The sequence below is a fragment of the Crassostrea angulata genome, chromosome 7 (genome assembly GCF_025612915.1).
Source record: "Crassostrea angulata isolate pt1a10 chromosome 7, ASM2561291v2, whole genome shotgun sequence".
NCBI classification, from domain to species: domain Eukaryota; kingdom Metazoa; phylum Mollusca; class Bivalvia; order Ostreida; family Ostreidae; genus Magallana; species Magallana angulata.
In genome coordinates this window covers 60,137,206-60,164,812 of record NC_069117.1, presented here as the reverse complement: position 1 = coordinate 60,164,812, position 27,607 = coordinate 60,137,206, and the positions used below count along the sequence as shown (strand labels likewise).

At 36.6% G+C, this 27,607-nt stretch overlaps 1 protein-coding gene across 1 annotated transcript; it reads right to left on the bottom strand.

Annotated features, from left to right (window-relative positions):
* Nucleotides 1-777: 777 nt before the first annotated feature.
* On the bottom strand, nucleotides 778-27,534 carry LOC128193005 (DNA (cytosine-5)-methyltransferase PliMCI-like). The gene is made up of 38 exons (XM_052866162.1): nucleotides 27,318-27,534; nucleotides 27,184-27,232; nucleotides 25,958-26,065; nucleotides 25,347-25,586; nucleotides 25,227-25,254; nucleotides 24,324-24,405; nucleotides 24,109-24,225; nucleotides 23,367-23,487; nucleotides 22,649-22,758; nucleotides 21,492-21,610; nucleotides 19,522-19,614; nucleotides 18,926-19,077; nucleotides 18,196-18,273; nucleotides 17,918-18,021; nucleotides 17,493-17,664; nucleotides 15,976-16,073; nucleotides 14,585-14,663; nucleotides 14,401-14,457; nucleotides 12,888-12,971; nucleotides 12,543-12,667; nucleotides 12,055-12,160; nucleotides 11,703-11,812; nucleotides 11,480-11,591; nucleotides 10,954-11,142; nucleotides 10,637-10,815; nucleotides 9,992-10,065; nucleotides 9,181-9,296; nucleotides 8,545-8,610; nucleotides 8,328-8,451; nucleotides 7,387-7,538; nucleotides 7,068-7,199; nucleotides 6,651-6,853; nucleotides 6,373-6,484; nucleotides 6,112-6,261; nucleotides 3,481-3,647; nucleotides 3,054-3,294; nucleotides 1,944-2,060; nucleotides 778-1,346 (listed from the first exon to the last, which is right to left on the bottom strand). The coding sequence occupies exons 1-38, from the start codon at nucleotides 27,362-27,364 to the stop codon at nucleotides 1,164-1,166; spliced, it is 4,596 nt and encodes a 1,531-aa protein (XP_052722122.1). The 5' UTR covers nucleotides 27,365-27,534; the 3' UTR covers nucleotides 778-1,163.
* Nucleotides 27,535-27,607: the final 73 nt, after the last annotated feature.

Here is a 27,607-nt window from a genome sequence, read left to right as displayed (position 1 = left end):
CAGAGGATGAAAACAACTTCGATGAAAATCAACATTTTCTAAAGTGGCGATCTTGAAATTCATTCACAAAAGTAAATATATATTTCAAGCTGTCTCTGTTGTATTTCTTTAGTTTAATTATTATATGGTTACCTCTATAATAATCTATTCCTTCAGTTTAAGTAACCGCATGGTTATGTCTGTAATAATATATTCCTTCCGTTAACGTAATCATATGGTTACCTCCATAACAATCTATACTCCTTCAATAACAAAGAAATATGCAAATTCATTGCTACAACCACAATAAACCTTCCCTAATCAACATAAATTAAAACATGTAGTGTGAACCTATCTTTAGATGTGAAGTCTCTAGAAATAGGCCCTAAATTCCCCCGACTGACAAGTTCTGTAACGTTTGATTTACAATCCTTGTTACCATACGTCAATCACACAAATGTGGAAAGTTTTTTCCTACAAAAGAAGTTGGCGGTCTGTTCTCTGTTCTCCCCCAAAATTCCACCATGCATGGGTGTGGAGTGTGTAAAAAAAATGTATGTCATTCCCACCCACTGTCATTACATGATTACAGCAAAAGGTTGGGGGTTCCCCATCAGCTGCATCATTGTAGATGATGTCACAGGAGGGAAAAACTAGGATACAACAGACACTTAGACTCATGGCTTCAGATGTCCCAAGCAGGTTTCTGAACCCTGGGCTTATGAAAACTAATATAATTAAGAGATGAGATGTTCAAACCCATTATCATGGTGACAAAATATAAACAAACAGACCTCAAACAGATATAATGAATTGACTTGTAGTCATTTTTATTTTGTTAAATTTCATTCGAGAAAGAAAATGACAGGACACAACATTTCACGCTGTTCCATGAAGAAAGAATATCCATGACAAACATCTTACGTAGCACTTGAATAACTTAGTGTAAAATCTGTACCCTCTACTACTTCATTATCACAGTCCATAAGATTGATACTAACGTCGGCACTTTAATTAATGACTCATGATTAAATTTACTTTCAATTTTTGTCAGGTTCATTGGCGACACCATTACATATGATGGCTGAAAGCGTGTTCCTCCAAATCGTCGGTTTATTTCATCCAAGATTCTTCTTTTTCACATTTCGGAAATCTTCACGTTTCTTATCACGTCCATGCAACTGTTAATTCAGGGAAGAGCCCGGCTTACAAGGTGACCCCTCAGCAACCTTGACCTCCATCTTCACATCACCTTTTACCTCTGTCTCTGTTTCTATGTCTGGCTGATCAGCGGTCTTCCATTCCAGCGACTTTCGAATCTCCAGTCCGATGAACCGAGCCATGGGAGGTGGAACAGCATTACCGATCTGAAATCAATACGTCAAATCAATATTACCGACTTGAAATTATTTATTGATAGTCAAATTATTATTATCCACCTACAGTCCGACTTGAAATTATTTATTGATAGTCAAATTATTATTATCCACCTACAGTCATTGGTCAAATCAAATATACAAATCGGTTCCAAAATAATCTAACAATCACATGTATATTCATGCTTTCTTAGTATTATTTACATCCTATTAATTAATTTCAATGATTTTGTCAAATTTATTTAAAGCTGGAAATGGACAATTGGAACTGAAAGGGTCAAAGAATGGCACACCTAGAGAACAAGTCATGTCTCATTTCTAGAAAACGTTCGCTGATGTTTGCAATTCTGTTTAATTAAGTTGGCTGACAATACATTATTGAATCAATCAATACATAATCAAGTAAGAGATTGACTTATCTAGCCTCTTTCACTCAAGACTTGAGTCAGAGTTGGTCAGATGTGTACTGACATTGTGATACAATGTACTCACACCTTTCTACGATGACCTACATACCCACTCAATAAAACCTGTTACAAACAACAGCTTACTTACTGCTCACTTGTACGAGGTGACCTCATTGCTTACCTGTCTGTGTTTGTCCAGAATGTTGCCAAAGAATCTGTAGGTGTCAGGGAACCCCTGGGAGCGGGCACACTCCCTGACGCTGACCACCCGGTGCTGCTCTGGGTGGAGAACCCTTCCCTGTAACAGATAGTTACATCATCATTACAATGCCTATACATGTACCTGTTAGTCAGCTGATGACCTCTTCCCTCATGGGTTTTTGTTCAGTGAACTATTTACCTACTTCCCCATGGGTCTTAATTCAGTGAGCTAATTACCTGTTCCCCCATGGGTTCATGGTTCAGTGAACTGTTTACCTGTTTCCCCACGGGTTCATGGTTCAGTGAACTGTTTACCTGTTCCCCACGGGTTCATGGTTCAGTGAACTATTTACCTGTTTCCCCATGTGTTTATGGTTCAGTGATCTATTTACCTGTTTCCCCATGGGTTCATGGTTCAGTGAACTATTTACTTGTTTACCCATAGGTTCATGGTTCAGTGAACTATTTTCCTATTCCCCCATGGGTTCATGGTTCAGTGAACTATTTACCCGTTCCCCTATAGTATATGGTTTTGTGAACTGTTTACCTGTTTCCCCACGGGTTCATGGTTCAGTGAACTGTTTACCTGTTTCCCCACGGGTTCATGGTTCAGTGAACTATTTACCTGTTCCCCATGGGTTCATGGTTCAGTGAACTATTTACCTGTTCCCCATGTGTTTATGGTTCAGTGAACTATTTACCTGTTTCCCCATGGGTTCTAATTCAGTGAACTATTTACCTGTTTCCCCATGTGTTTATGGTTCAGTGAACTATTTACCTGTTTCCCCATGGGTTCATGGTTCAGTGAACTATTTACCTGTTTCCCCATGGGTTTATGGTTCAGTGATCTATTTACCTGTTTCCCCATGGGTTTATGGTTCAGTGAACTATTTACCTGTTTCCCCATGGGTTTATGGTTCAGTGAACTGTTTACCTGTTTCCCCATGGGTTCATGGTTCAGTGAACTGTTTACCTGTTTCCCCATGGGTTCATGGTTCAGTGAACTATTTACCTGTTTCCCCATGGGTTCATGGTTGAGTGAACTATTTACCTGTTTCCCCATGGGTTCATGGTTGAGTGAACTATTTACCTGTTTCCCCATGGGTTCTGGGTTGGTAACAGTGGTGCTGAAGAACCCGTCGTACTGTAGCCGCCCGTACAGCCCGGCCCAGTGATTGTGTCTGTTTCCTGTGTGGGGGAGACACCAGGGGATCAGGGTGTTGAACTGACGGTCCATCGTCTCACACGCCTTACCCTCAGCACAGGAACATACCCCCCTTAGGGAGCCGTCCGAACTCTTGCCGTTCTTTTTGTCATGATGGGTGTACTGCCTAATGAATTAGACCAAGAATTAACTCATAACTTATAACTAAGTCCAAGGTTCACTTCAAATTTTTCCACAACAATTATTCATTCCCAAAGTATACATTGAATAATAAATAAAAGCACATTTCAGAATTTTGCAAAACTAGTCAGTTTACGGTGTTGAGGGACAGAAACAGACTGTGGTTCCTTACAGTTTCTTGGTCTTCGTTCCATCAGAGAGACGGACCTCGATGTTCGGAAGGTCCCTCCAATCCGAGCCCGGGGCCAGAGGGATATGCTGCATTCTGGCCGCCACTAGAGGACTCATCTCCTTACATATGTGGTCCCTGAGAATCGGCTGGTGCTGCTTGCCTCGAATCTACAACGGAAGATATCAACATCATGTAATTAACACCAAGATACAACAAATCAGGATATCTACATTTATCAAAATATAACACATCTTACACATGGGGACATTGGTTTATCATTTAAGGCATAGAAACATAACAAAATCTTACACAGGGGGCTGCGAGTTTTATTTACTAACAAATGACTTTTACGACAGTACTATGTGATAAATGTATATCTCCTTTGTTATTATTTTTCATTTAATAACTGGCTTTGCTTTGGTCTAAGTGATAATGACAAGATTCCTCACATGTTGACTACATTTGTTTACAGATTTTTGTGTAGTGTTGAATCATTGTTTTGTCCATAAATGAATGATTTGGTAAATACATCTACTTATGAAACCAGGGGTCTTTGTTTGGAATTTGTTTAAAATGAAGTTTGTTTTCAGCAAAAGCAAATCTTCCTCTTCAGCCCCCATATATATACATCCACACATCTATAGCTAGTCATCAACATGTTTACTTCACTGCCCAGTCTCTACATTTCTCACCATGTGAAGGATTCAAACAAATCAAATATTGCAATTTCATACCCATATACCACACACAGTGAACATTACTAGCTATTTCCTTCCTCCTAAAGTTCAAGTACTACACTATCTGCCAGAGATATAGCAAATCATTATATTCAATGTATCATAATGGCAAATAATATCGTAACATTTCTCAAAAGTTTCATGTATGTGCAAGAAATGATTATGTTTACAGAACAAAAAACAAGCCTGAAAGTGTGTAGATGCAGATGTTTATGTCAAAGATTCTCTGCAAGGGAGCTTTGACACATATAATTGTGGTATTGATCCTATTAAAGAAATTGTTAATCCATGTGATTATAATACTGCAAAACATCTATGTGTCTACTTAGATAAATACTTTATGCACAGAAAAACATTTTCAGGGTCTATGAAGAATTGTATAAAACTGTTTTACCGTATTTTTTGGGGCATAGGCCGGTATTTTTTTCCTCCGATGCGCGAGCCCCGGCTTATCCCCCGGGATCGGCTTTTCGTAGTCTTAAAGTTGAAAAAATTAAACAGTCAAAAATAAAATCCACTATTTTTATCCATTGTACTGTTGTAGCAGTTTATTATGAAGGTTGTTTTGTTTTTTGTTTTTCATCCGTTTGAACTATGATTGCTCGATAGTTGTCCCGTTGATATATTTGTAATGACATCGTGAGTAATAAAATGTACAGTACTCTACGAGGTATTTCTTTACAACCCCAATCAAAAGAATTTTTTCCCCACGTTCGTGTATGAACCCTGGAAACTAAGATTGCGTAGTAAAAAAGAAAACGAAACCGGGTAGAATGTAATATGACGGAATTTTTTGAATTTCTACATGTCTGCGTTCGTGTGAATCACTGGTCTTGGGTGTAGAATAAATCAAATGCTTTGTGCTTTTACAATTAATTTTCTTTTGGACAACGTAACGGTATTCTGGTGTCGTGTGTATATACAAAGGTGTGAAACCCGTGACTCAAACACAGCCTGGGGGCACATAGTGTACACCGTTACACTTCATTGCATTAACTGTGTTTTTAACATTACAACTTCTCTGCATAACGGCAAATCACTATTTAATTAATTAATGGAAAAGAACACAAATTAAATATTTTATGTGTGGTATTTCGTTTTCTCATTCATAGCTATTACGGGGGATAACTCTATTTGAATATGAAACCACGTGTTGAGCTAATGGACGCCATATCCCGTATTTACAAGTAGCTTTCAAAGTATAACTTGATTAAATTAAATTTAGCAATAAGGGTTTAATAAAATATAAATGGTTAGGTAAAATATTATATTAAGTTCTATCAGACAGAACCACGGAGGTTGGTGTTGCAATTAAATTTACACTATGTAAAATTACGATACGTAACGATATACCGACGAATACGGAGACACCAAACAGCCACAAAACACAGATAAATTTTTAAAAATTGCTTAAAATATATTTGTTAAGCAAATTTAATAACTTTAATTATTCTTTTGACTTTCTACATCGATATTCTGAAAGTATATACTTAATACGACGACTTCCTTGATCAGCGGTCATACTTTCACTATAGTAAACATCAATTGAAAATCGGCTTATCCCCCAATTCGGCAAGTCTAAGGATTTTTCCTGAATTTTGTCTGAAAATGAGCAATTCGGCCTATGCCCCACATAGACATATGCCCCGAAAAATACGGTACATGCTATAGCCCTTATGTTATATCCATTTTGTCTGTCATTTGATTTCATTTTCATTGTATGCCAACACATGATGTCAATAAATCATTGAATTGAATAATGTACCCTGTTAATAAATGCGTGGATATAAGCCCTGTTTAGACCTTCTCTCTCTTGGCAAGAAAGACTTGCTGTACATTACATACCCTTTTCTATCAGTATAAGCCTTCTATAATTATACATATTTAGACTTACGATTCTCTGGAAGTGAGACTGTGGGTCTCCCTGGTAGGAGATCTCCTCGGCTTTGGCCCCGTTCCTGATTTCCGGGAGGTCGGACATTGTGTCCCTCACTGTGATTGTGCGGAATGGCGCCGACTCCATTCTGGTGATGTTGGACATAAACTGAAGGAAAGAACAGATTAAAATAGGCGATGTATAACATGAGGAGATAATGAAAGATTTTGTTAAATTTGTTATTTTTAAAGATGATAACAAGAAGATTAGTAAACTAACTTTTTTATCATCGACTTGAACTGAGAGTTGCATGGCTCTTGGTGCAAAAACATGCTGAGGTTCAGGAAAAAATGGCAGCTTTTCGCCAGGGGCTGCTGCTAGTATAATGGCTCTGTCAAAAACACATATAACCTCAGTAAAATGACTCAGGCAAAATAATATAGATACAAAATCTTAAAATACACTATCCACTAATATTGTTAAAACTTTAAATAACGTGAATGTATTGTTAAATATTCTGTAATTAACACAGTTTTTCATAAACTCAATATAAGAACCTTCTTCGTGTCTGCGGGACTCCGTAACTCCCGGCCTGGAGAACTCCAAACGTACACTGGTATCCCATCGTAGTGAGGCAGCGCAGCGCCAGCTTCAGAACCATGCTGCGCTTGAACGATACAAAGTTACGTACGTTCTCCAGCAAAAAAAATCGGGGTCGATAGTAATCACAGTAACTTAAATATGAGGCGATGAGCGAGTTCTACAACACAAAATAAAATCTAGGTAAATAGCAATTACAGTAACTAATGTGGAGGCAATGAACAATACTATGACAGAATAAAATCCTGGGTTTTTTAAATTTACAAACAGCATCTCAGATTTAATTGATCAATGTGAGAAGTTTTCTTCTGTAGAAGTGACAACTCAGATACACTACACAGTAACAAAAAGAGACTCATTCAGCATACACTGACCTTGAACCGGGAGTATTCCCGAGAGTTGAACCGGTTCATGCCACTGAACCCCTGACAGGGGGGACCCCCACACAACAGTTCTACATCCCCCTTCTGGGGCAACTTCTGACCCATCTCATTCTGCTTCTCTCCCTGCAAAATTAATCTTAATGAACTAAAAAATTTCAAGGCAAACACAAACACAAGCAAAATGTGTTTTGGGGGTCATTTTAGATGTCATAATGTTTCTCTGAAAATACCACATTGTAAAATCTTCCAATATGAGATACAAGAGATAGTTTTGTGGTTAAAGGGAAATAACTGTTTCAGCAGAACCTACTTCCATCACAAGTTTCAGGAGGACGTTACAATCGTCTGTGAACACGGTACAGCCAGGGTTATTGAGGCGGAACGCCTGACCGGCCGGCTCTTCTTTCTCAATCGCCCAGCATGACTCAGCAATACCAGCCTGGTGGAAACCCTCCGAGATTCCTACACAAAATTAACAACACTGATACAACTGGCATTAGTTTTAAAATGAGTATCGAATGATTTCAATGATTGGTTTATCAAAAATTTTTTTAATGAAAGTTATAGAAATTTCATCCTTGTATTGATTTGCTGAATAAAATTGGTTGCCCAAGATTAAAGCTTGGCACGACTCGTAAAAGGCATTGTGCATCACGTTTCTCTTTTGTCACTGCTATTCAAAGAATTTTACTGTAAAAGTCTCACCTCTGTAGACATGCACCTTAAATCACCCTCTAACTTGGTCATGATAAAATGATCAAATTTTACCCACTTATACCATGCAAAATGATAGGTAATATCAAATATACAGGTCAATGCATCATTTACAAACTGATAATGCTAATAAATCTAGGAAGGAAAGCTAAAATTTGAGACAACTTGATACAAGGATAACTACGCGTCAGCCATGAGTTTGAGGTGTGCAAACCGGGCAAAACAACATCATAGATTTATATACTTGTTTGCTGATCCCTAATAAGGAGTCATGTTCAGCTAAAAGTGTTTCTGTTTTCCCCTCTGATTTGATGTTATTTTTAATAGGGTTCGGTGGTTGTGGCCATTTTTAGACTGTATTGAACTCCTTAAAAAGAAGAGCTCTATGCCAAAATTAAGGAAAATGCCCAAATCTAAATGGTAAATTATTTGGATTTTTTCTTCACAAAATAATTCCAGCTAAACCAATCATATCTTAAATTCTAGGTAGATCTGATTGTTAAATTGTTCACATCAAGCCTCTTTAAAAATACAGACCTCCACAGCCAGCAAAAACATCCAGAGTCCGCAATCGTCGGTAGGTTGGCTTCTTTGGTTCCCTCGCATCTTCCTCTGCTGATGGACCAGAACTTTTGCCCTTTCCCTTGCCCTTCCCTTTACCCTGTTAAAACATTCCAGTACATAATGAACATAACTACTCACAATGTCATCGGTGCCTGAAGTTCTATGTCCCCCCCCCGGGGACACCTCTTACCTTTCCCCCGGACACCCTAGCCTGTCTGGGTGGCTCTTCAAACATCTTGGTCTCCGAGTCATAGGCCTGCAAGAAATATAGGATGAAAAAAAAAATATTTACAAAATTGATCCACCAGATGTACTTAAAGCTGGGCACTGCTCGTAAATTGGCACCATCACACAGATACGCCCTGGTATATAAACCCTTCGATTTTATAACACCCGACTGCACACCTTGAAAGTCGTGGCCAATATGTAGTATTCCCTTCGTGGTCTTTGGATTTTATGCATTTATTTCTTATTCTATGTGCATATTCTGTTGTAAATACCGGTAATACATTGACCAATTTATTTGATGTTAGTATTCTCCTGGCTTAGAAAAAGTGTGTTAAGTTTGATAATTTTGTCACGACTGACTAACACGGTGAGACAAGATGTATGTCCACACAGATGAGACCTCTACAGCAAAGTACTTTGAACTGTTCCGAGGTCTGCCCCTTATCTAAGGGTTGTAGGGACAGCAGTGATGAAAGAGAAATATGGCGGACAGTGCCTATTTACTAGCAGTGTTCAGCTTTAATGATCGTGTCAAAAGAAAGAACAGAAAATCCATACAATTATATCTTAGAAAAGGACCCCTCAAACAAAACCTTACCTCGGTGAAGTAGAATCGGTCCAGGCCCCCACATAAGTACTCCTCTAGGCTTCTCAGATTCTCACTATACGTCACTTGACATTTTCCTTTCACCAACTTGAAATCAACAGTAGCCTCTGCAAGGGAAGAGCAATAGTTTTTCCACATGGCATGTATCAATAATGGTGAACTGTGGCATCATCAATATTAGAGGGCATCAATTTCCATGGATTTAATGAAAATCAGTTTTAAGGATAAGCAAATTAATGGACAATGATGCAGTCAATACAATGCTTGATTTGAAGTTCAAAGAAACATTCCATTCATGGATCAACTCGTCAACCAAATCCCTGAAAATGGTATTCAATGAATTTTGATGAAACCACAGTATTATGATTGTAAATTGCTCCTGAACAACAAATATTTTGAAAGTAAAATTCCTCAAATGTTACTGTACATGGAGTTATTTTGACTTTCTTTTTATTTTGCCCCATTTATCCACAAATTTATTTTGCCCAATTTATCCACAAACTTATTTTGCCCCATTCATCCACACTGGCATATACAAAATGGGCCTGATTATAAATGACTTGTATTGACAAGAAGGCACTTAATTACAAAGACAGCAAAATCAATTACTGTTCCCAGGGTTATTTTTGTTCCGTGTCACTTTTAACACAATAATTTAAAAAGATAGTTTGAAATCCCCCCCCCCCCCCCCCCCCCCGTCTTAAATTCGCCCTGTGATAACTGGGGCAAAAATAAACGGGGGAGAATATTTCCCTGTATACAGAATGTATAAAAAATCTTTATATTCTGAAGTGAGGCTGACCTTCGTCGGACCAGTAGAGCATGTTCATATCCGTGTGATACCCCGCTGAGGGCCCCTTGTGTGTATCCTCCGGTCTGTCACATATAAATAATATATTTATATAATATACAATCTAACCAAGACATGTAGTTCAATGTCACATTCAACAATCTACAATTCATTCCAAAATCTTTCTAAATGTCTTTCGGAATCTTACAGAATTAAATTCACCATTTTTGTTACAGTTAAAATTTGTTCAGTTTTTCAGCTCTCTATAATCTTCAATTTGATATACATAATACAATATATGAGCTCATTTATTTTTCAACATCACTGCCAAAAAAAAGAACATCAGAATGGTCAAATGAAGCAGTTTTAATTAAATCAATCACTGTAAAGGCATAACATTTGGCTGCACATTTTTTAACATTTTTGGGGGAAAGCAGCTTCTGCTATATCAAGTACATCACAAAACGCTATGCATATATAAAACTATGTGGATCTATACTTGTGTTAATTCACACTAACACTAACATGCTGAACAATCAATTTCTGCCAAATATTGTACACGCCAAATATAATTCATTTACAGTAAGCTTCAAATTCATTAGACTTATTCTCGTACTGATAAAGATATCAACTTTAGTCCCATCCTATTAAACCTACCTGTAAAATTTTGCCACCTTGACCTTAATTTCTCCAAGGTTAGCAATCTTTGACCCAGAGGACTTCTTACAGAAGATGGCCAGTATGCGTCCGACCCTGAAGGGCTCGGGTACGGACTCGTTGGAGCCCTTGATGTAGTCCCCCTTCCTGTACCCCTCTGGATACAGCTCCTCGTCCACCTAGAAAAAAAGCATGTGCAGTTGTATGTGACAATCACTCATCCATGTCGTGATTGTCAAAATTTTCAAAACAAAACCGCTGGAGTAAAAATTATATGCACATGAAAAAAATAGAAGTAAACCCTCGATCCACTGCACCTCTTTCCTCTCAGTTTTGACTTTCTTGGCGGGGGGCTGCTTGACATTGAATCCGAACGCACTGGGCTCCATGTAGCAGCAGTCTCCGACCTTGTACTCAAACCCGTCCCTCCCCACACTGCTGTAAAATGTACGAGTGGTGCTCGAGTCCTCGCTTTCAATCTCAGGGCCCAGGCTCGGGTTCTCTTTCTACAAGCAACAAAACAGTTCCATTTGTGTTTGATAGTGAACAAAAAAGTATTTACTGCATAAACTTAATACAGTATTTGAATTCAATACATAGGATACCAGGTATCTGGCAACAAACCTAAGAATTTCTTTGTGTGGAACAGATAAAGCCACAAGCATGAACTTTTTTTCTCTTGTGACATTGCATTTTAACGTTTGTGACGCCATAATTAAACTCATCATTTAACTTTTCAACACTCTGTGTTATAGTGTTATAACTGCAGTTGCTTTCCACACACTTTATATGCAAAAAAATATGTGGAATGTAAATATATGAGTATAAATGCCATAAAATTACCTTCCTGAGTTGATCGAGTCTGTCACAGGTCAGACAGAACTTGTGATGTCGCTGGTCCTTCGGTTTGTCTGAGGTCGGGATGTCCTCAAACCGGGCCAAGTCTGGGTCATACCTAAACATCAAGGTAACAGTGTATATCTATGTAGGAACCTGCATACATATAAATTTTATTCTAAAGACTCTGATATAAACTTGGTAATAATAGATCAATAGATGACTGTACCATTTCTGATAGTAGAAAGTATTGCTGTCATCTTCTATGGGGAACTCTTTCTCTGGGTGTTCTATCCCTCCCTGCATGAACCAATCAGGGGACGTTTCCTTGTGTAAAACCTGACCACCCAAAATAAAACAAACGTTAGCTATTTTATGTAGATCTAGATTTGCTTAACTAACAGAATCAGAGATCTGGATTGATGTCAAAAGGTTAACTAAGCATATAACATATAAACCCTAATGCTGATTGATTTAAGAATTTATAAAAAAGTTTAACTTAGTACACATAAACACTAAGAATGGCAATATTTTCAGTTGTTGAAAAAACTGTTGGAAGCTGAGAATAAACTGCTGTTTACTTTGACTTTCCTGAGCGATGACTCCAGTTTGATGCTTTCACAGTCATCAACAAAGAAGAGTTCCAATGGATCGGCCGTCTCTCCTAGAATGGTGTCACTGCCTCGACTACAGAAACAAACGGAGAACATCAGTTTGTATTAGACTACAGAAACAAACGGAGAACATCAGTTTGTATTAGACTTCAGAAACAAACAGGGACAAAATTAAATAACAATAGAATTAATCAAGGTGGAGATATACTTAACACATGAAAGCAAATAAAATCCCATCAGAATCAGCAATATGTATGATTTGCTTTCCACTAATGATTGATACGTGTACATCAAAAAATTTGGTACTAACACATACAGGTAAGATCGAGAAGTTCCGACAAAACCAGCTTAAGTAGTATTTTCCAATTTATAAGTAAGACATAAATGTACATGAATGTTCAGTACAGACATTTATGTACAAAGAAAACAAAGAGACAATCCGCGGCGGAACTCACCAGAGCCACTGGACGTGACACATTTTGTTACCGCTGGCGTTCTCCCACAGGTAATTCACCATGGCGATGTACACAGGTATGGCCACATCCTCAGGTTTGATGGAGATGAAGTCTCCAAAGGACACCTGTCAAACAAACAATCAATAATCAATGCTAAATAACTTTAATAATTGTATCATAACCAGAACTCCCAACCCCTACTGGGTTTAGTTATAAAGAAAAGACATGATATATTTTAAATACAAAACCATTTAGATTGTCATATTTTCTTTTTATTTAACATGTTTTTTTATCTTTGTGTCTTTCACTTGGCCCTTTCTTTCTGTCGTTCTCTTTTTCTCTCACCTTTTCATCATTAATCAGTACTGCCGAGTAGTAGGAATTCTTTCCATCCTGGAGAACTGGGTCACCAACCCAAGATAATTTTGTCTAGAGACAACAGCAAAAAAATCACTGATTAAAATATATATTCATTATTTTTATAGCAATCAGCAAGAAGCTGGGTACAGATTGAATACCTTTGTGTACAAATTGAATACACTGGTGTACAAACTGAATACTCTGGTGTACAGATTGTATACCTTGGTGTACAGATTGAACACCTTGGTGTACAGATTGTATATCTTGGTATACAGATTGAATACCTTGGTATACAGATTAAATACCTTGGTGTACAGATTGTATACCTTGGTGTACAGATTGAATACCTTGGTCTACAGATTAAACCCTTGGTGTAAAGATTGAATACATTGGTGTACAGATTGAATACCTTGGTGTACAGATTAAATACCTTGGTGTACAGATTGAACACCTAAGTGTACAGTTTGAATATCTCGGTGTACAGATTGAATACCTTGGTGTACAAACTGAATACCTTGGTCTACAGATTAAATACCTTGGTGTACAGATTGAATACCTTGGTGTACAGATTAATTACCTTGGTGTACAGATTGAATACCTTGGTGTACAGATTGAATACCTTGGTGTACAGATTAATTACCTTGGTGTACAGATTGAATACCTTGGTGTACAGATTGTATACCTTGGAGTACAGATTGAATACCTTGGTCTACAGATTAAACCCTTGGTGTAAAGATTGAATACATTGGTGTACAGATTGAATACCTTGGTGTACAGATTAAATACCTTGGTGTACAGATTGAACACCTAAGTGTATAGTTTGAATATCTCGGTGTACAGATTGAATACCTTGGTGTACAAACTGAATACCTTGGTGTACATATTGAATACCTTGGTGTACAGATTGAATACCTTGGTGTACAGATTAATTACCTTGGTGTACAGATTGAATACCTAAGTGTACAGATTGAATACCTTGGTGTACAGATTGAATACCTTGGTGTACAGATTAATTACCTTGGTGTACAGATTGAATACCTTGGTGTACAGATTGAATACCTAAGTGTACAGATTGAATACCTTGGTGTACAAATTAATTACCTTGGTGTACAGATTGAATACCTTGGTGTACAGATTGAATACCTTGGTGTACAGATTGAATACCTTGGTGTACAGATTGAATACCTTGGTGTACAGATTGAATACCTTGGTGTACAGATTGAATACCTTGGTCTACAGATTGAATACCTAAGTGTACAAATTGAACCCTTGGTGTACAGATTGTATACCTTGGTGTACAGATTGAACACCTAAGTGTACAGTTTGAATATCTTGGTGTACAGATTGAATACCTTGGTGTACAAACTGAATACCTTGGTCTACAGATTAAATACCTAAGTGTACAAATTGAACCCTTGGTGTACAGATTGTATACCTTGGTGTACAGATTGAATACCTAAGTGTACAAATTGAATAACTTGGTGTACAGATTGAATACCTTGGTGTTCAGGACTGTCTTGTGTTTTTTGGTGGAGGGAGAGTCTTTGTTTTCCTTCTACAAAGTGAAAGACAATGTTTCAGTATTCTGTAGATCACTTGATGTGTTCAACTTCTGACAATTGTTTCAGTCTAATGAAATAATACGAGACAATAGCCACATATTATACAACAATTCAACTTACTGTTTCTAGTTTTTCATCGGTATCATCATCATCTAGAATATCATCTTCATCTGCTTCTTTCATGGCCATATTAGGGCACCTTTAAAATATCCAATCAAAAAAGATTTTTATGAAAAAAGTTATTAGACAATCTGAAATCTCACAAAATTTCTTCCTTACATCTTACTAAGGACATAAAGAAAATATTTAACTTTTGTTAATAAATCAAAACAATCCTATTTTTCTTCATAAACAGGATTACATTGTTAATACGCTAAAAGATACGCTAAGAGAGGAAAGTCACAAATCCTCAGAGAAAAAAGTTATTGAGATAGATTTAACTTTATTTCCCCTATGTTTACCAAGATTTGATCACATTGTCAGTGTCAGAAAATCTATTCTCTATTTATTTTAATTTTTTGTTCAATTCTAGCGTACCAATTCAGATCTCCTAAAACCTAAATTTTATGTAAGAAGATCCTACCTTCTGTTGATACAGACCTGCTTGGCCTAGTCCTGACCTCTATGTAACAAGATCCTACCTTCTGTTGATACAGGCCTGCTTGGCCTAGTCCTGACCTCTATGTAACAAGATCCTACCTTCTGTTGATACAGGCCTGCTTGGCCTAGTCCTGAACTCTATGTAACGAGATCCTACCTTCTGTTGATACACGCCTGCTTGGCCTAGTCCTGAACTCTATGTAACAAGATCTTACCTTCTGTTGATACACGCCTGCTTGGCCTAGTCCTGAACTCTATGTAACAAGATCCTACCTTCTGTTGATAAAGGCCTGCTTGGCCTAGTCCTGACCTCTATGTAACAAGATCTTACCTTCTGTTGATACACGCCTGCTTGGCCTAGTCCTGAACTCTATGTAACGAGATCCTACCTTCTGTTGATACACGCCTGCTTGGCCTAGTCCTGAACTCTATGTAACAAGATCTTACCTTCTGTTGATACAGGCCTGCTTGGCCTAGTCCTGAACTCTATGTAACGAGATCCTACCTTCTGTTGATACAGGCCTGCTTGGCCTAGTCCTGAACTCTATGTAACAAGATCTTACCTTCTGTTGATACAGGCCTGCTTGGCCTAGTCCTGAACTCTATGTAACGAGATCCTACCTTCTGTTGATACACGCCTGCTTGGCCTAGTCCTGAACTCTATGTAACAAGATCTTACCTTCTGTTGATACAGGCCTGCTTGGCCTAGTCCTGAACTCTATGTAACGAGATCCTACCTTCTGTTGATACAGGCCTGCTTGGCCTAGTCCTGAACTCTATGTAACGAGATCTTACCTTCTGTTGATACAGGCCTGCTTGGCCTAGTCCTGAACTCTATGTAACGAGATCCTACCTTCTGTTGATACAGGCCTGCTTGGCCTAGTCCTGAACTCTATGTAACAAGATCTTACCTTCTGTTGATACAGGCCTGCTTGGCCTTCCCTGATCCCCCAAACTTGACCATGTCTTTACAAGCAGTGCACTTTCCACAGTCTGGTTGTTGACAAATCTGAAAATCAACACAAAATAAATCCCCCCGTTACTACAACAATCTACTTAAATGCACAGAAAAGTTAACTTTTAATTTTATTTATACTTATGAGAAGCATTGTTATTTGTAGGAAGTGTTTTATGGATTAAGTTAAATCAAGTTCAAGGGTGGGTAAATTTATAGACAATGATTTGATTGATGACATCTTTTTTTTCCACATTAATCATACTTTGATGAGAATTTTAATTTTCTGATCAACATAATGACTAGGGCTGTCAATATGGTTCAAGAATTTGTCAGGTCGGGTTACAAAATTTTCAGTTCCATTATTTTTTTTCGGTTAAGGTCTACACTTTCAAAGAAAAATTCATTTTTTAAACTTCAAAATTTTATTTTTTTCTATTTCCTCACTCTTTAGTAACAAACTTCAACACAATAACTAGTTTCCTTACTAGAAATTAAAATAACATTTGATAATTTTAAGCTAAATTAAAAAAAAAAAATTTATTTATAGAATAATTTCACCACAGATCTAGGTAAGTTAATGATCAATGTTTAAAGCCATATGTACTACAAATGATTATTAGAAAAAAAAATTATTATTGTAAACTTCCATTTTCATTATGAAGTTCCTTTCTTGATAGTTTATAAATAAGTTTACATGTGGCCGATTTGTCAATTTATGTCTTTCGTTTTTAAGATATATATTTTGATGCTTCTTTTAATGAATGGTTACAGGTAATTTGTTAACAAAATAAGTATATTTATGATTTCAAACAAGTAAAGTCAAATGATATGTTGGTATATTTTCGATTGCAGGAAAAGCACACCCCATGTTCTAAAACCACAGATTTTCCCCATATTAATTTGCATGAATTTTACTTCTGGCTTTCCTTATTCAATCTCACTTCTAATAAATCAAGAAAATTCTTACCCTAAACATTTCTTTAAACAAATGTTGAAAACATGTTCAAATTTTCAAAACATGTCAAGTCCAAATCATAAGCCGCCATCTTTGTTTACTGAACTAGTGTTTCTCCTTTATAAACAGGTAAATCGTGTGATTTTTTTATTTGATGAGTGAAAAATCATAAGTGTACATGGCCAGTTGTATATAAGTCAATGTTTATTACAAACAACAGGTAAATAATAATGAACTTTTCAATTTTGACGCTATCTTTCATAGAATACAGATTCTATTACACAAACTGAAACGAAACAGAAATACGGGAAAAAGGAACCTAACAGAGTATTCCATGGTTTTTGGGTGACCTTGACAGCCCTAAAACAACCAAACCCAAGAAAATAGGTGTTGAATAAATATCAACAAAGCTACAGTATAAGAGATATTTTTTGTAGTTTTTCGTTTGTGCTCTACAATGTAAAACTTCATATTCTTAGATTTGCCAGAAGTATGAGATCACACAATCATAATACCTCACAGATCCCACACCTCCGTCGCTTGGATCCCTGCCCACTCTTGTCATCAATCTCACCCTGAAACAGACTGTCAAAGATCTGGGTCACCAGCCTCGTTGTGGTGGCCATAGTGAACGCAGGCTTCTTAACCTTGTCCTTTGTTTTCCTCAGTTCCTTTCTCATCTGACGGCTAAAAAGATCAAATCATCCATAAATCTGGTTAACAGATGACTCAAAAATTCTAAAATCACTTCATCTCATCACAATCTGTTTTGTAAGCAGATGATTACTAGTATCTAGCTAGTTGTAACACTTATTTTCTTGATTTGCCTGAGATTACCATTTTATTTTTATTTATTTTTTATTTTATCACATCATTACTATCTGAAGTGTTATTAGTTATTGTTTATATAAAGTGATGGGGGTGGGGGGGGGGGGATTACCGCTTTCCGAGTGTGACCCCTGCCAGTTTGATGAGGGCCCTCATACAGGGGGTGGTGATCAGGAGACCCTCATCCTCCTCCGCGGCCTCATCATAGCTCTGGACCTACAGCCAAACAGAACAATGGAAAATCATAGAAATAGAACGATACTAAACATCATTAAGATGGTGACCATCTCAAAGGACCCTTTTTAATACAGGACATGATAAGTATTTTGGAAGACTTTGATAGATAACAAGTTAACAGTGACTACTATTTTTCTATGGACGGGTACTGACCTGATCCAGGACAAACTGGGCGTGTCTCAGGAGGGAATCCTCGGTGAGGCTGGACAGTCCTGTAGGGGGCACTGTAGTCTAAAATTATAAACACATGGACTTAAGCAAGCCCAAGTCAAAATACAATACAAACCAAGTTTCCTTTCTGGGCACAAGGCAGACTTGACAGCTAAATTAGGAAGATATGTCGAACTGTAGAAAGGACTGGGAAGAATTATGATAATGTGGAAATCTTGCAATTACATGTAATTTGAACTGCTGTTGAAAGTTCACCACCATCCCATCTATGTGTAGAGTTTGAGAATTACAGTACTTGGATTTTTTTGTTGAGATTTTGGCACAATACATACAGATAACAATTAACTCAAGCCATGATCCTATATTAAAAGCGTACAAGAACCTAATTTCACAGTTAACCTTGGTTTTACTGAACAGCAGACCTGGATTGTATTGAGCAGTGTACCTGGATCTTATTAAAAAATTTACCTGAATCTTATTTAACAGTGTGTCTGGATTTTATTGCACAGTGTACCTGAATCTTATTTTCAAAACAATGTACCTGGACCTAATTTTTAAACAATATACCTGGACCTTATTTAACAGTGTACCTGGATCTTATTAAACAGTGTGTCTGAATCGTATTGAACAGTGTACCTGGATCTAATTTTCAAAACAATGTACCTGGACCTAATTTTTAAACAATATACCTGGACCTTATTTAAAAGTGTACCTGGATCTTGTTGAGGAGATCTTCGTAGGTAGCCTCCTGATTGTTCTGCATGAACTCTATCACCACTTTACTCATGTGGATTTTCTCCCTCATGGTGTCCATGTAAGGTTTGTAAGCTTCACTAGGGGACATCAGAATGTACTCGGCATAAGCTGTGGAAACATGTACAGACTTCAGTGGTGGTAGACCAGTTAAATCTCATTTCTCCTTTTTATCATAGAACATTTTCATGAACATTCCCCCCCTCCCCCCCCCCCAAAAAAAAATCCATACAAAAACCAGTTATTTGAGTCAGATAAATTTCTTCAACAATGAGATACCATCATCCAGGTTCAACCAAGGGTGTACTCTATTGACTGGACCTTGATACCTAAGTCATTTCCCATGTAAACCAAATAAATCTGTTTCCCATGTCCAATCAAGGTTGTATTCTGCTTTCACATACGCATTTAATGCCCGTGACATCACATCTAACGCATCATGATGTCATGTTATCGAAATCCAGTTCGAGTCAGGTGTACAGATATTTACACCCAGCTTATTAGCCAATTAAATCTCTTGCTACAAGCTAAATAGGAAATACATGCTGGTGTTACCTGTACTGAAGCCAATGAGGGCGTTCTCTCCCCCGTCAAACCCCGCTGTCCACCATTCATTGATAGGGCCCATCTTACACGCCCGAATGCCACCTGTCAAAGTGGAAAGACAGCCGATAATCTTCTTGTAAAGCATATCAAAAACACAGAAAATGAAGTTTAGTACAATTGGGAAAATTGTTTTATGGACTCGTTTCTATTTATATGAATGTGAACTTGATGAATCCCTTTTATGTTACAATATTCTTTTGCTGTCATTTGATTTCATTTCGACTGTATGCCAACATAGTGATGTCAATAAACTGAATTGAATAAATCTTTGACTTTCAATTCTCTGTTAAATTAAATATACACTGGACAGAAAGACAAATAAAAATAGGACATCTTTAATCTTAGATATCAGTGGCAAAAAAGCCCATTAAATTTCAGCACTGCACACTGCTACCTATTCTGCTTAGTCAGAGTGTTCATGAATACTGTTAACTCCCAACTAAATGCAAAGAATTGATATCTGCAGGGTTCGACACTAAGGCACGTCCGACCGACATTGTCTAGTAAATGATAGGTCCGGTCGGGTTAAATGTCTGTGTACTAGCCCGACTGGTCGTGTGAAAAAAAAAGTTTGCACATACTTTTTCTGTAATATTAATATCAATAGAAGTAAAAGCACCTTTTCCTAACAGGCTGAAATTCTACAAACCGTAATCTAGGTACAACCCAAGGACTAACCTAGAGGATGAAATGGGGGAAATACTTTTTGATCGGTAACTTCGCCGGAATTTCCTCCGAACGAAAAGTCCAAGTCGCCCTGTACACGGAGTTCATATAATTGTGTAAATTAACCCCAAGGGCAATAAAATGATAACTATTTCGTTCTAAAGACGTCTTCAAAACTCAGTTTATGCCTCTTGTGATTAATTTAGTCTGTCTTATCTTTAGGGGTTATAAATACGGGTGATGCAACCACATGCTGTACAAAACGATGTTTATTACTTTAAGGCTAGTGTTGATATAACAGTGAATTTGTTGGTAACTTGTAACTAGCTAATAACACTGCCAAATTTATGCTTAAATAATCAAAACCCTTTGTTTACAGTTATAATATCTTTTTAAAAAATCTAAATCCTCAACATATTGATAATGGTACTTGGGTTGGACTAATGCCACCAAAATACACAAAAAAAACAGAGACTGATTTTATTTGTCATTTTAGTTAACACAGTTACAAAACATTTGATCAATAGAATGTATGAATACATCAAATAATTTAAATGAAATAAACTTGATAATTTTTTTTTCAATTTTTAGAATTTGTTTTATTTTTTAATCATATTGACTTGTTTCTAATTTAATTTAAATTATTAAAGTTTATATCTGTGTTTATCTTCATTATTGTTATGCCATTGTCAAGTAATAAAAGTCTCCCAGATTTCTCAAACTTCTCCATTTTTCTCTGTTAAGGAGAATATAAAGTCGATCTCCCTAAAGTTTTGTTTGTCCCTTGTCAACCATTGAATACTTGTATCATTATTAGTACAGTTTGAATAAAATTAAACCTTAAATAGTGTTTGAATGATTCATTATTGGTAAAGATAAATCAATACAATTAAACAGAAACAGGTATTTAATATTTTATGTTTGTCATTACTTTTAGTTTATTTTTGTCAAAATTGGTCAGGGCTAGTAGTAAAAGAGTCAGGGCTAGTGAAAAATTGCTGAGGTAGCCCGACTGGTCTAGTAATTAAAAAACTTAATGTCAAACCCTGATCTGCGTAAAATTAGGACAAGCATCCATATATATATATTAAATCTTGCTTTCATTTTTTGGACAATTATGAAATAATAAAGAAAAGTTCAGCTAAAGATTTGATATACTGGAAATTTAATACAAAACACTTTAATTGACTGATAAAATACAAGTCTAAAATATGAATCTACAGTACTCTGTGGTTTAACGGAGAGAGTAGTACCTTCGGGGCTGGAGTTTTCATCGTAGATTGGCTTGACCACACCACTGAAGTACAGAAAGACATTCTTCTCAATCAGCCCGGTATCAAAGGGACACAGGTGGGTATTCTTGTCGTACACACTGAAACAGTGATATCTCAGGTAAATAAGTACACACTGAAACAGATATCTCAGGTAAACAAACTATTACACACAGAAACAGTAATATCTCAGTTAAACAAACTATTACACACTGAAACAGTGATATCTCAGGTAAACAAACTAGAACACACTGAATCAGTGATATCTTAGGTTTGACTTATCTAATACCTCCAAAAAATCACAGAAGTACAGTGGCTGATTTTATTTATCATTTAACAAACACCATTACAAAACATTGCATCAATGAAATTTATAAACACATCAAATAAATGAAATTTAACCAATTAGTTAAGTTTTAAAAATTTTTAGAAGTTGTTTTTCTCTAGGTTGGTCCTTGATAATTTCAATTTTATAAAATGGCCCCAATGATTAAATAGATGGCCCTTTCATTATGAAAATATCTGTGGGGCCATGGTCCCATTTACATTTTTGACCTTCCCAATCACTGACCAGGTAATCACATTATTACACACTGACACAGTGATATCTCAGGTAAACAAACTAAAACACTGAAACAGTGATATCTCAGGTAAACAAACTAAAACACACTGAAACTAAAACACACTGACACAGTGATATCTCAGGTAAACAAACTAAAACACACTGAATCAGTGATATATCAGGTAAACAAACTTAAACACACTGAATCAGTGATATCTCAGGTAAACAAACTAAAACACACTGAATCAGTGATATCTCAGGTAAATAAATAAGAACACACTGAAACTGATATCTCAGTTAAACAAACTATTACACACAGAAACAGTAATATCGCAGGTAAACAAACTAGATGTGACAATAGAGACACCACCTACCAAGTCAATAATACTATGTTTCAGATGTTAAATTGTAAAACGGAGAGAAGCACTTGATCTTATATTACAATAAGAAGTAGAGGTGGGAAAATTGGAATGCACTTTTCAGGAAATTATTTTTTTTTGCCAGACTAAAACGTTAGCTACAGTTGGTGATTTTGTTGTGTGATTTACCTGAAGTTGGTGATTATGTGCTGATTTACCTGAAATTGGTGATTTTATGCTGCGGTCGTTCATCATAGGAGTGAATTTCCTCCTCCTCCCCAGTGAACACAGATAGCTTTGGGTCAGTCAGAGCGATAAATTCCTCCACCTGTCAATAAAAAGTTATATATATAAGTAGTCAGTTTTTCTATGGATAATTTTCAATTCAGAAGAACTTCATTCTGAATGTCCACAACGCAGTGATGCGAAATATTGAAAATGAAACAACTGAAAATGTAAACTTTGAACCAATAATTTATAGCAGATAGCTCAGTTAAAAAAACCTAAATCCTTCTCCGTGCCATGAAGGAGCACAAGGCCGGTGCTTTTTTTCTGTTTCTGTGGTGCTAGGCAGATGAGAGTCATTGACTCCCCCTGGATGGGACATCAGTCCATCTCAGGTTAACCCCCAGCATAAGCCTGTATCCAATTTCAGCTGGGTGGACTGAGACAATGTAGATAAAGTGCCTTGTCTAAGTGCACAACATACATTATCAAGTGACCACAGCGGGGTTTGAACCAGTGATCTTTTGGTTACTGGCCTAACGCCCATGACCACTGAACCATGCAACAGTAATTTTACTGAACCATAGCACAGTAAGTTTACAAAACTTAGAAAACTAGTTCACATTTTGGTCCTGATTATAAATATCTCCCTGTATATATGTACACTAATGAATTATGTAATCTTTTAACAAACACATTTTACTGACATACAGCAGAGTCGGGATCGCCGGGAAACATCCGTAAGTCTGGGTCCTCCAGGAGCTGTTTACACTCCCGACACCTGGGGGGTGGGGCTTTGGACCGCACCTCCTCCTCCTGTCTCTTTATCTCCCTACAGAACACAAAATAACTAAAATTACCCACAAAGCTCATTGGAGTACTGCACTTAAACATTAAGAATCAAAACTGTATCTATGTAAAACTGCCAGAAGCACATCTCACGAATTCTAAAAACTTGCTTTCATTTTTTTGCGTAAACTAAATGAAACTATGATAAAGACTTGGTGTTTTTTATTCCAGCAATTTAATGCAAAATGGTTCAATCGTGGAATTACGTACTCGCATAAAATAAGGAATGTAAAGTTACGTGTGTGTTATCTGCTTAACTGCGATAGGAATTCTAAATCCAATGTTATAAGTTTTGACATCATTTAATCTATAACTAGACCACTTCAAAATAAAGCTGCCTTAACAAAGCAATTCAGCCAGGTTTCACTGTGGATCAAAGTTTCTTTCATGAAGTTAAAATTGTACTGAATTATTGAATTTAGATACAATGCTGACCATCAATCTTAACTTGACAGAAAACCTGGTATTTAAACACAAAGCAAGCTCAAAAAACAAAGCACATGGCATGGATAGGAAAAAATAATCTAAAAAATGCTTCTGAAAAAATCTTGGATTTGTTTGTGATGCCAATGTTTAGCTGCAAGTATATCTTCTTTAGCCTCACCCAGAGTCCTTGGAGTCTGCGGGCTCATCTTCTAGTTTCACTTTCTTCACTTCCTTTTCTTGATCTGTGTCAGTGAGGCTCTTGTCATCATCAGCCATAGACTTCCTTTTCCCTGGACTAAAACAAAAGATCAAGCCACCACTTGATAATAATAATTGATAACAACATAATTGAGAGAATTAAAAAAACAAGCAGTTTGTAGGTAAACATCTCACGTTCTTGTAAACATGGCGGTTATTGATGGCTGGTTGGCCAGTTTTCTTGATTTCTTGTCTGTTTTGTCTTTTGGGGGTGTACCTATTCAGAAAAACCCACAACAAAATCAAATTGTACAAATTTGATGTAAAAATATCAATAACGATTACAGTGTAGACTCGTGTATACCAAGCACCTGTAAATAATATGTACCCCCAAAGTATCAAGATATTTTGAAAATCACCAATGTGTATGCATTGATGATGTATTTCAAGTGCTAAAAAGTAATTATGTCTGCAGATCAAACCCCAATCAACATCAATAGTAATGACTTAATTCGTCATTTAACTTAACAGTTAAATTAAGTTAACTTAACTTAACTTAATGACTTAACAGTGTCTATGTAACTGTGTAAGGCAGCAACCTGATTAAAATCAGATCCGCGATCCGCTCCTTCTTTTTATATGGTCGCTACACAAGGATATGAAGAAACCTTGCTTGAGGCAACCTAATAAACATTGACCATGCGACCAGTCAACAGGTGGCTGGTTATGTAATGGCAAATACACTGGCGAGAACTTGTTTGATGCAAGGAACAGTGAGCTGGATGGATAAATATTCTAATACATGGAAATTAAATTAAGAATAAGGTATTTCTGACAAAATAAATTGAGTCTACACTCGGACAACTTGCAGAACCATGATAACATGCGATATCAGCATCATACTTCTGTGGTGTCCAAAAAAATACTCTGAAAGACATGGGGTAAATTTATTTCCTATGTATAACAAGAATATAAACATAACAAGCCATTAAGTAGCATCTCTGTTGTGATAAATCCATTCTTCTACCCTATAGTAGGGTCAAGTTAATGATGACTGAGCATTACTTATTCTGTAATAAAGTACCAAACTCTACTTACTCTTGGTTTCTTCAACCTCCATCTTCTCCTGTAACGATAAACAGATAACACTTACTAAACATACAGTCCCTAAATTACAAACCTATCGCCATTTCTGTACAATCACTTAAGATCACACACCTCTTCTTCTCCGTTTGCATTGTCTCTCATCTTGTCTTCCTCTTTGTCCTTCTTTCTCTCACTGTCGGCCTCCTTCACTGACTCGCTTTCCCCATTGTCCCCATTTTGACCTTGGCCATTCTCGCACTGGATCAGATCTATCCCCGTCTTTTTACTGGATCCCTCAGTCTCAATTAGTTTGCCCCGTTCACTATCGTATACTTTGTCAAACACTTTCCTAAGGTTCTTGAAATACCCTTTCTGTAATCAGTGCAAGATCAGAGGACAAGGACAATTAAAATGAAAATCAACATTTCTACATTGAAAATATCAATTTTGAAATTCATTCACAAAGAGAAATAAATTTTAAATTGTATTTGTTCAGTTTGATTGTAATAATCTATTCCTTCAGTTTGATCATCATATTGTTACCTCTGTAATGATCTTATCCTTCAATTTAAGTTACAGTTACCTATGTAACAATCTACACCTTCAGTTTAAGTTACGATTACCTGTGTAACAATCTACACCTTCAGTTTAAGTTATGGTTACCTATGTCACAATCTACACCTTCAGTTAATGTTACATATACCTGTGTAACAATCTACACCTTCAGTTTAAGTTAAGTTTACCTCTGTAATGATTTTTTCCTTCAGTCCTTTCTCCAGGCCTGTGATGATCTTGCTGACTTCCTCGGGTAGATACCCATCAAACAACTTGCATTTTTTCTTCCAGTATCCCTACAGAGGTCATTTAAGTACTTTACAAACTGCCTGTCTTCAATCTTAAATCTAAGACTAATCATCCGGGTTGTCTCTAAGACCCGGGAGGCGGGGAATTCCCCTGCCTATAATGCCTTAATTACCTGGCTATTATTGCATTTCAACAAAATGTAGCTATAAGCAAGATCCCCATACCCCCTCTATCTACTTTTTTGTTTCTTCCTTCTACTTCAATTTTTAGAGACAACCCTGAATCATGAAGATATTTAACAACAGTTTAAATGATATTGTAGTGGGAAAGGAGGAACAAGCAAATACATAATGAATATCAATGTCCAGATAGATATCCAACCTCTAGTTCTAGTCTAGTGCTCTACCACTGCCCTATTGTGGCCGACATCTCTAATTCATAGAGCCCCAACAAGTTCACTAGGTCATAAGTTCTTGTTTCTATCACTTTGCTCAATATTTCTACACTCTTATATGCCTTAACATTTAATGGTTTGAAAATGTTTTACTGAATGATAAGAAATGAATTTGAAGCTGATAATTTTTATTTTGATTATCATATCAAAGAAAAAAATGACCAGAAAAACTACAATCAACAAATCACTAGAATGAATGAATTCTAAGGATTCTGTTTTTAAACAAACCCTCTACTGCTTCAGATTTCAATACACATCTAAATAATAAATTGTCTCGAGATTTTGCATTGCCAAAAACATAATATAACACTGATAAAAGAACCCAAATGATAATGCTAAAAAATTGAATGAAGTTTAAAGAACTCTTAAATGAAAAATTTGAAATAAGTGTGAATATTTTTAAAGAAAATTAACAAGTGATGGATGACACAGGAACCTGCAATACAAAATGTTCAATGATCAGCCGAATGAACAAGTTCTCGTCAATATACACAATATTACTGATTTAATGTGCATGTAGGCAAGCAGAGACAAAAATAACAGTTATTTGTGTCTCTGGTGCAAGTGTATATGTAGCGTCTTAATTCTTCCTCGAAATTGGACCTGGGTATATTTTTAAGAATGTAAAATGTCAAATGAGTTTCATTTTCACAAAGACTGGTGGGTTCTACTTGGCTGATCAACGATTACAAACCCTTGTCTCCGAGTTACCTTCTCAGTAATGTCACCATCTTCGAATTCTTCCTCCAACTCTTTGACTCTGCAACATGAGAGGTACGTTGTAAATAAGAGCAACACGAATACAAAGATTTATAAAATAATGCTTGATGTGATAAATGTCCTACTTCTCTACGATTTCAGGAGTGATCGGCGGTATCGTCTTCCCTGGCATCGTTTTCTTTCTCGCAATGTCAACATAAGTTTCTTCCCGCTAAAAATTGGGTCATTCTAATGAGCAGGTAGCTCTAACTTTAAACGTCGACATCGGAATCACATTTTGAGTTTCAATCACCTCTAAACATGTTCAACTTTACAAGAGGGCTAAAATATAGCATTACTATAATCAAACTTAAGAGATTCACTGAAATCAAATATATTTCTGCAGTAGGATTAAATATCAATTGATGACTTGACA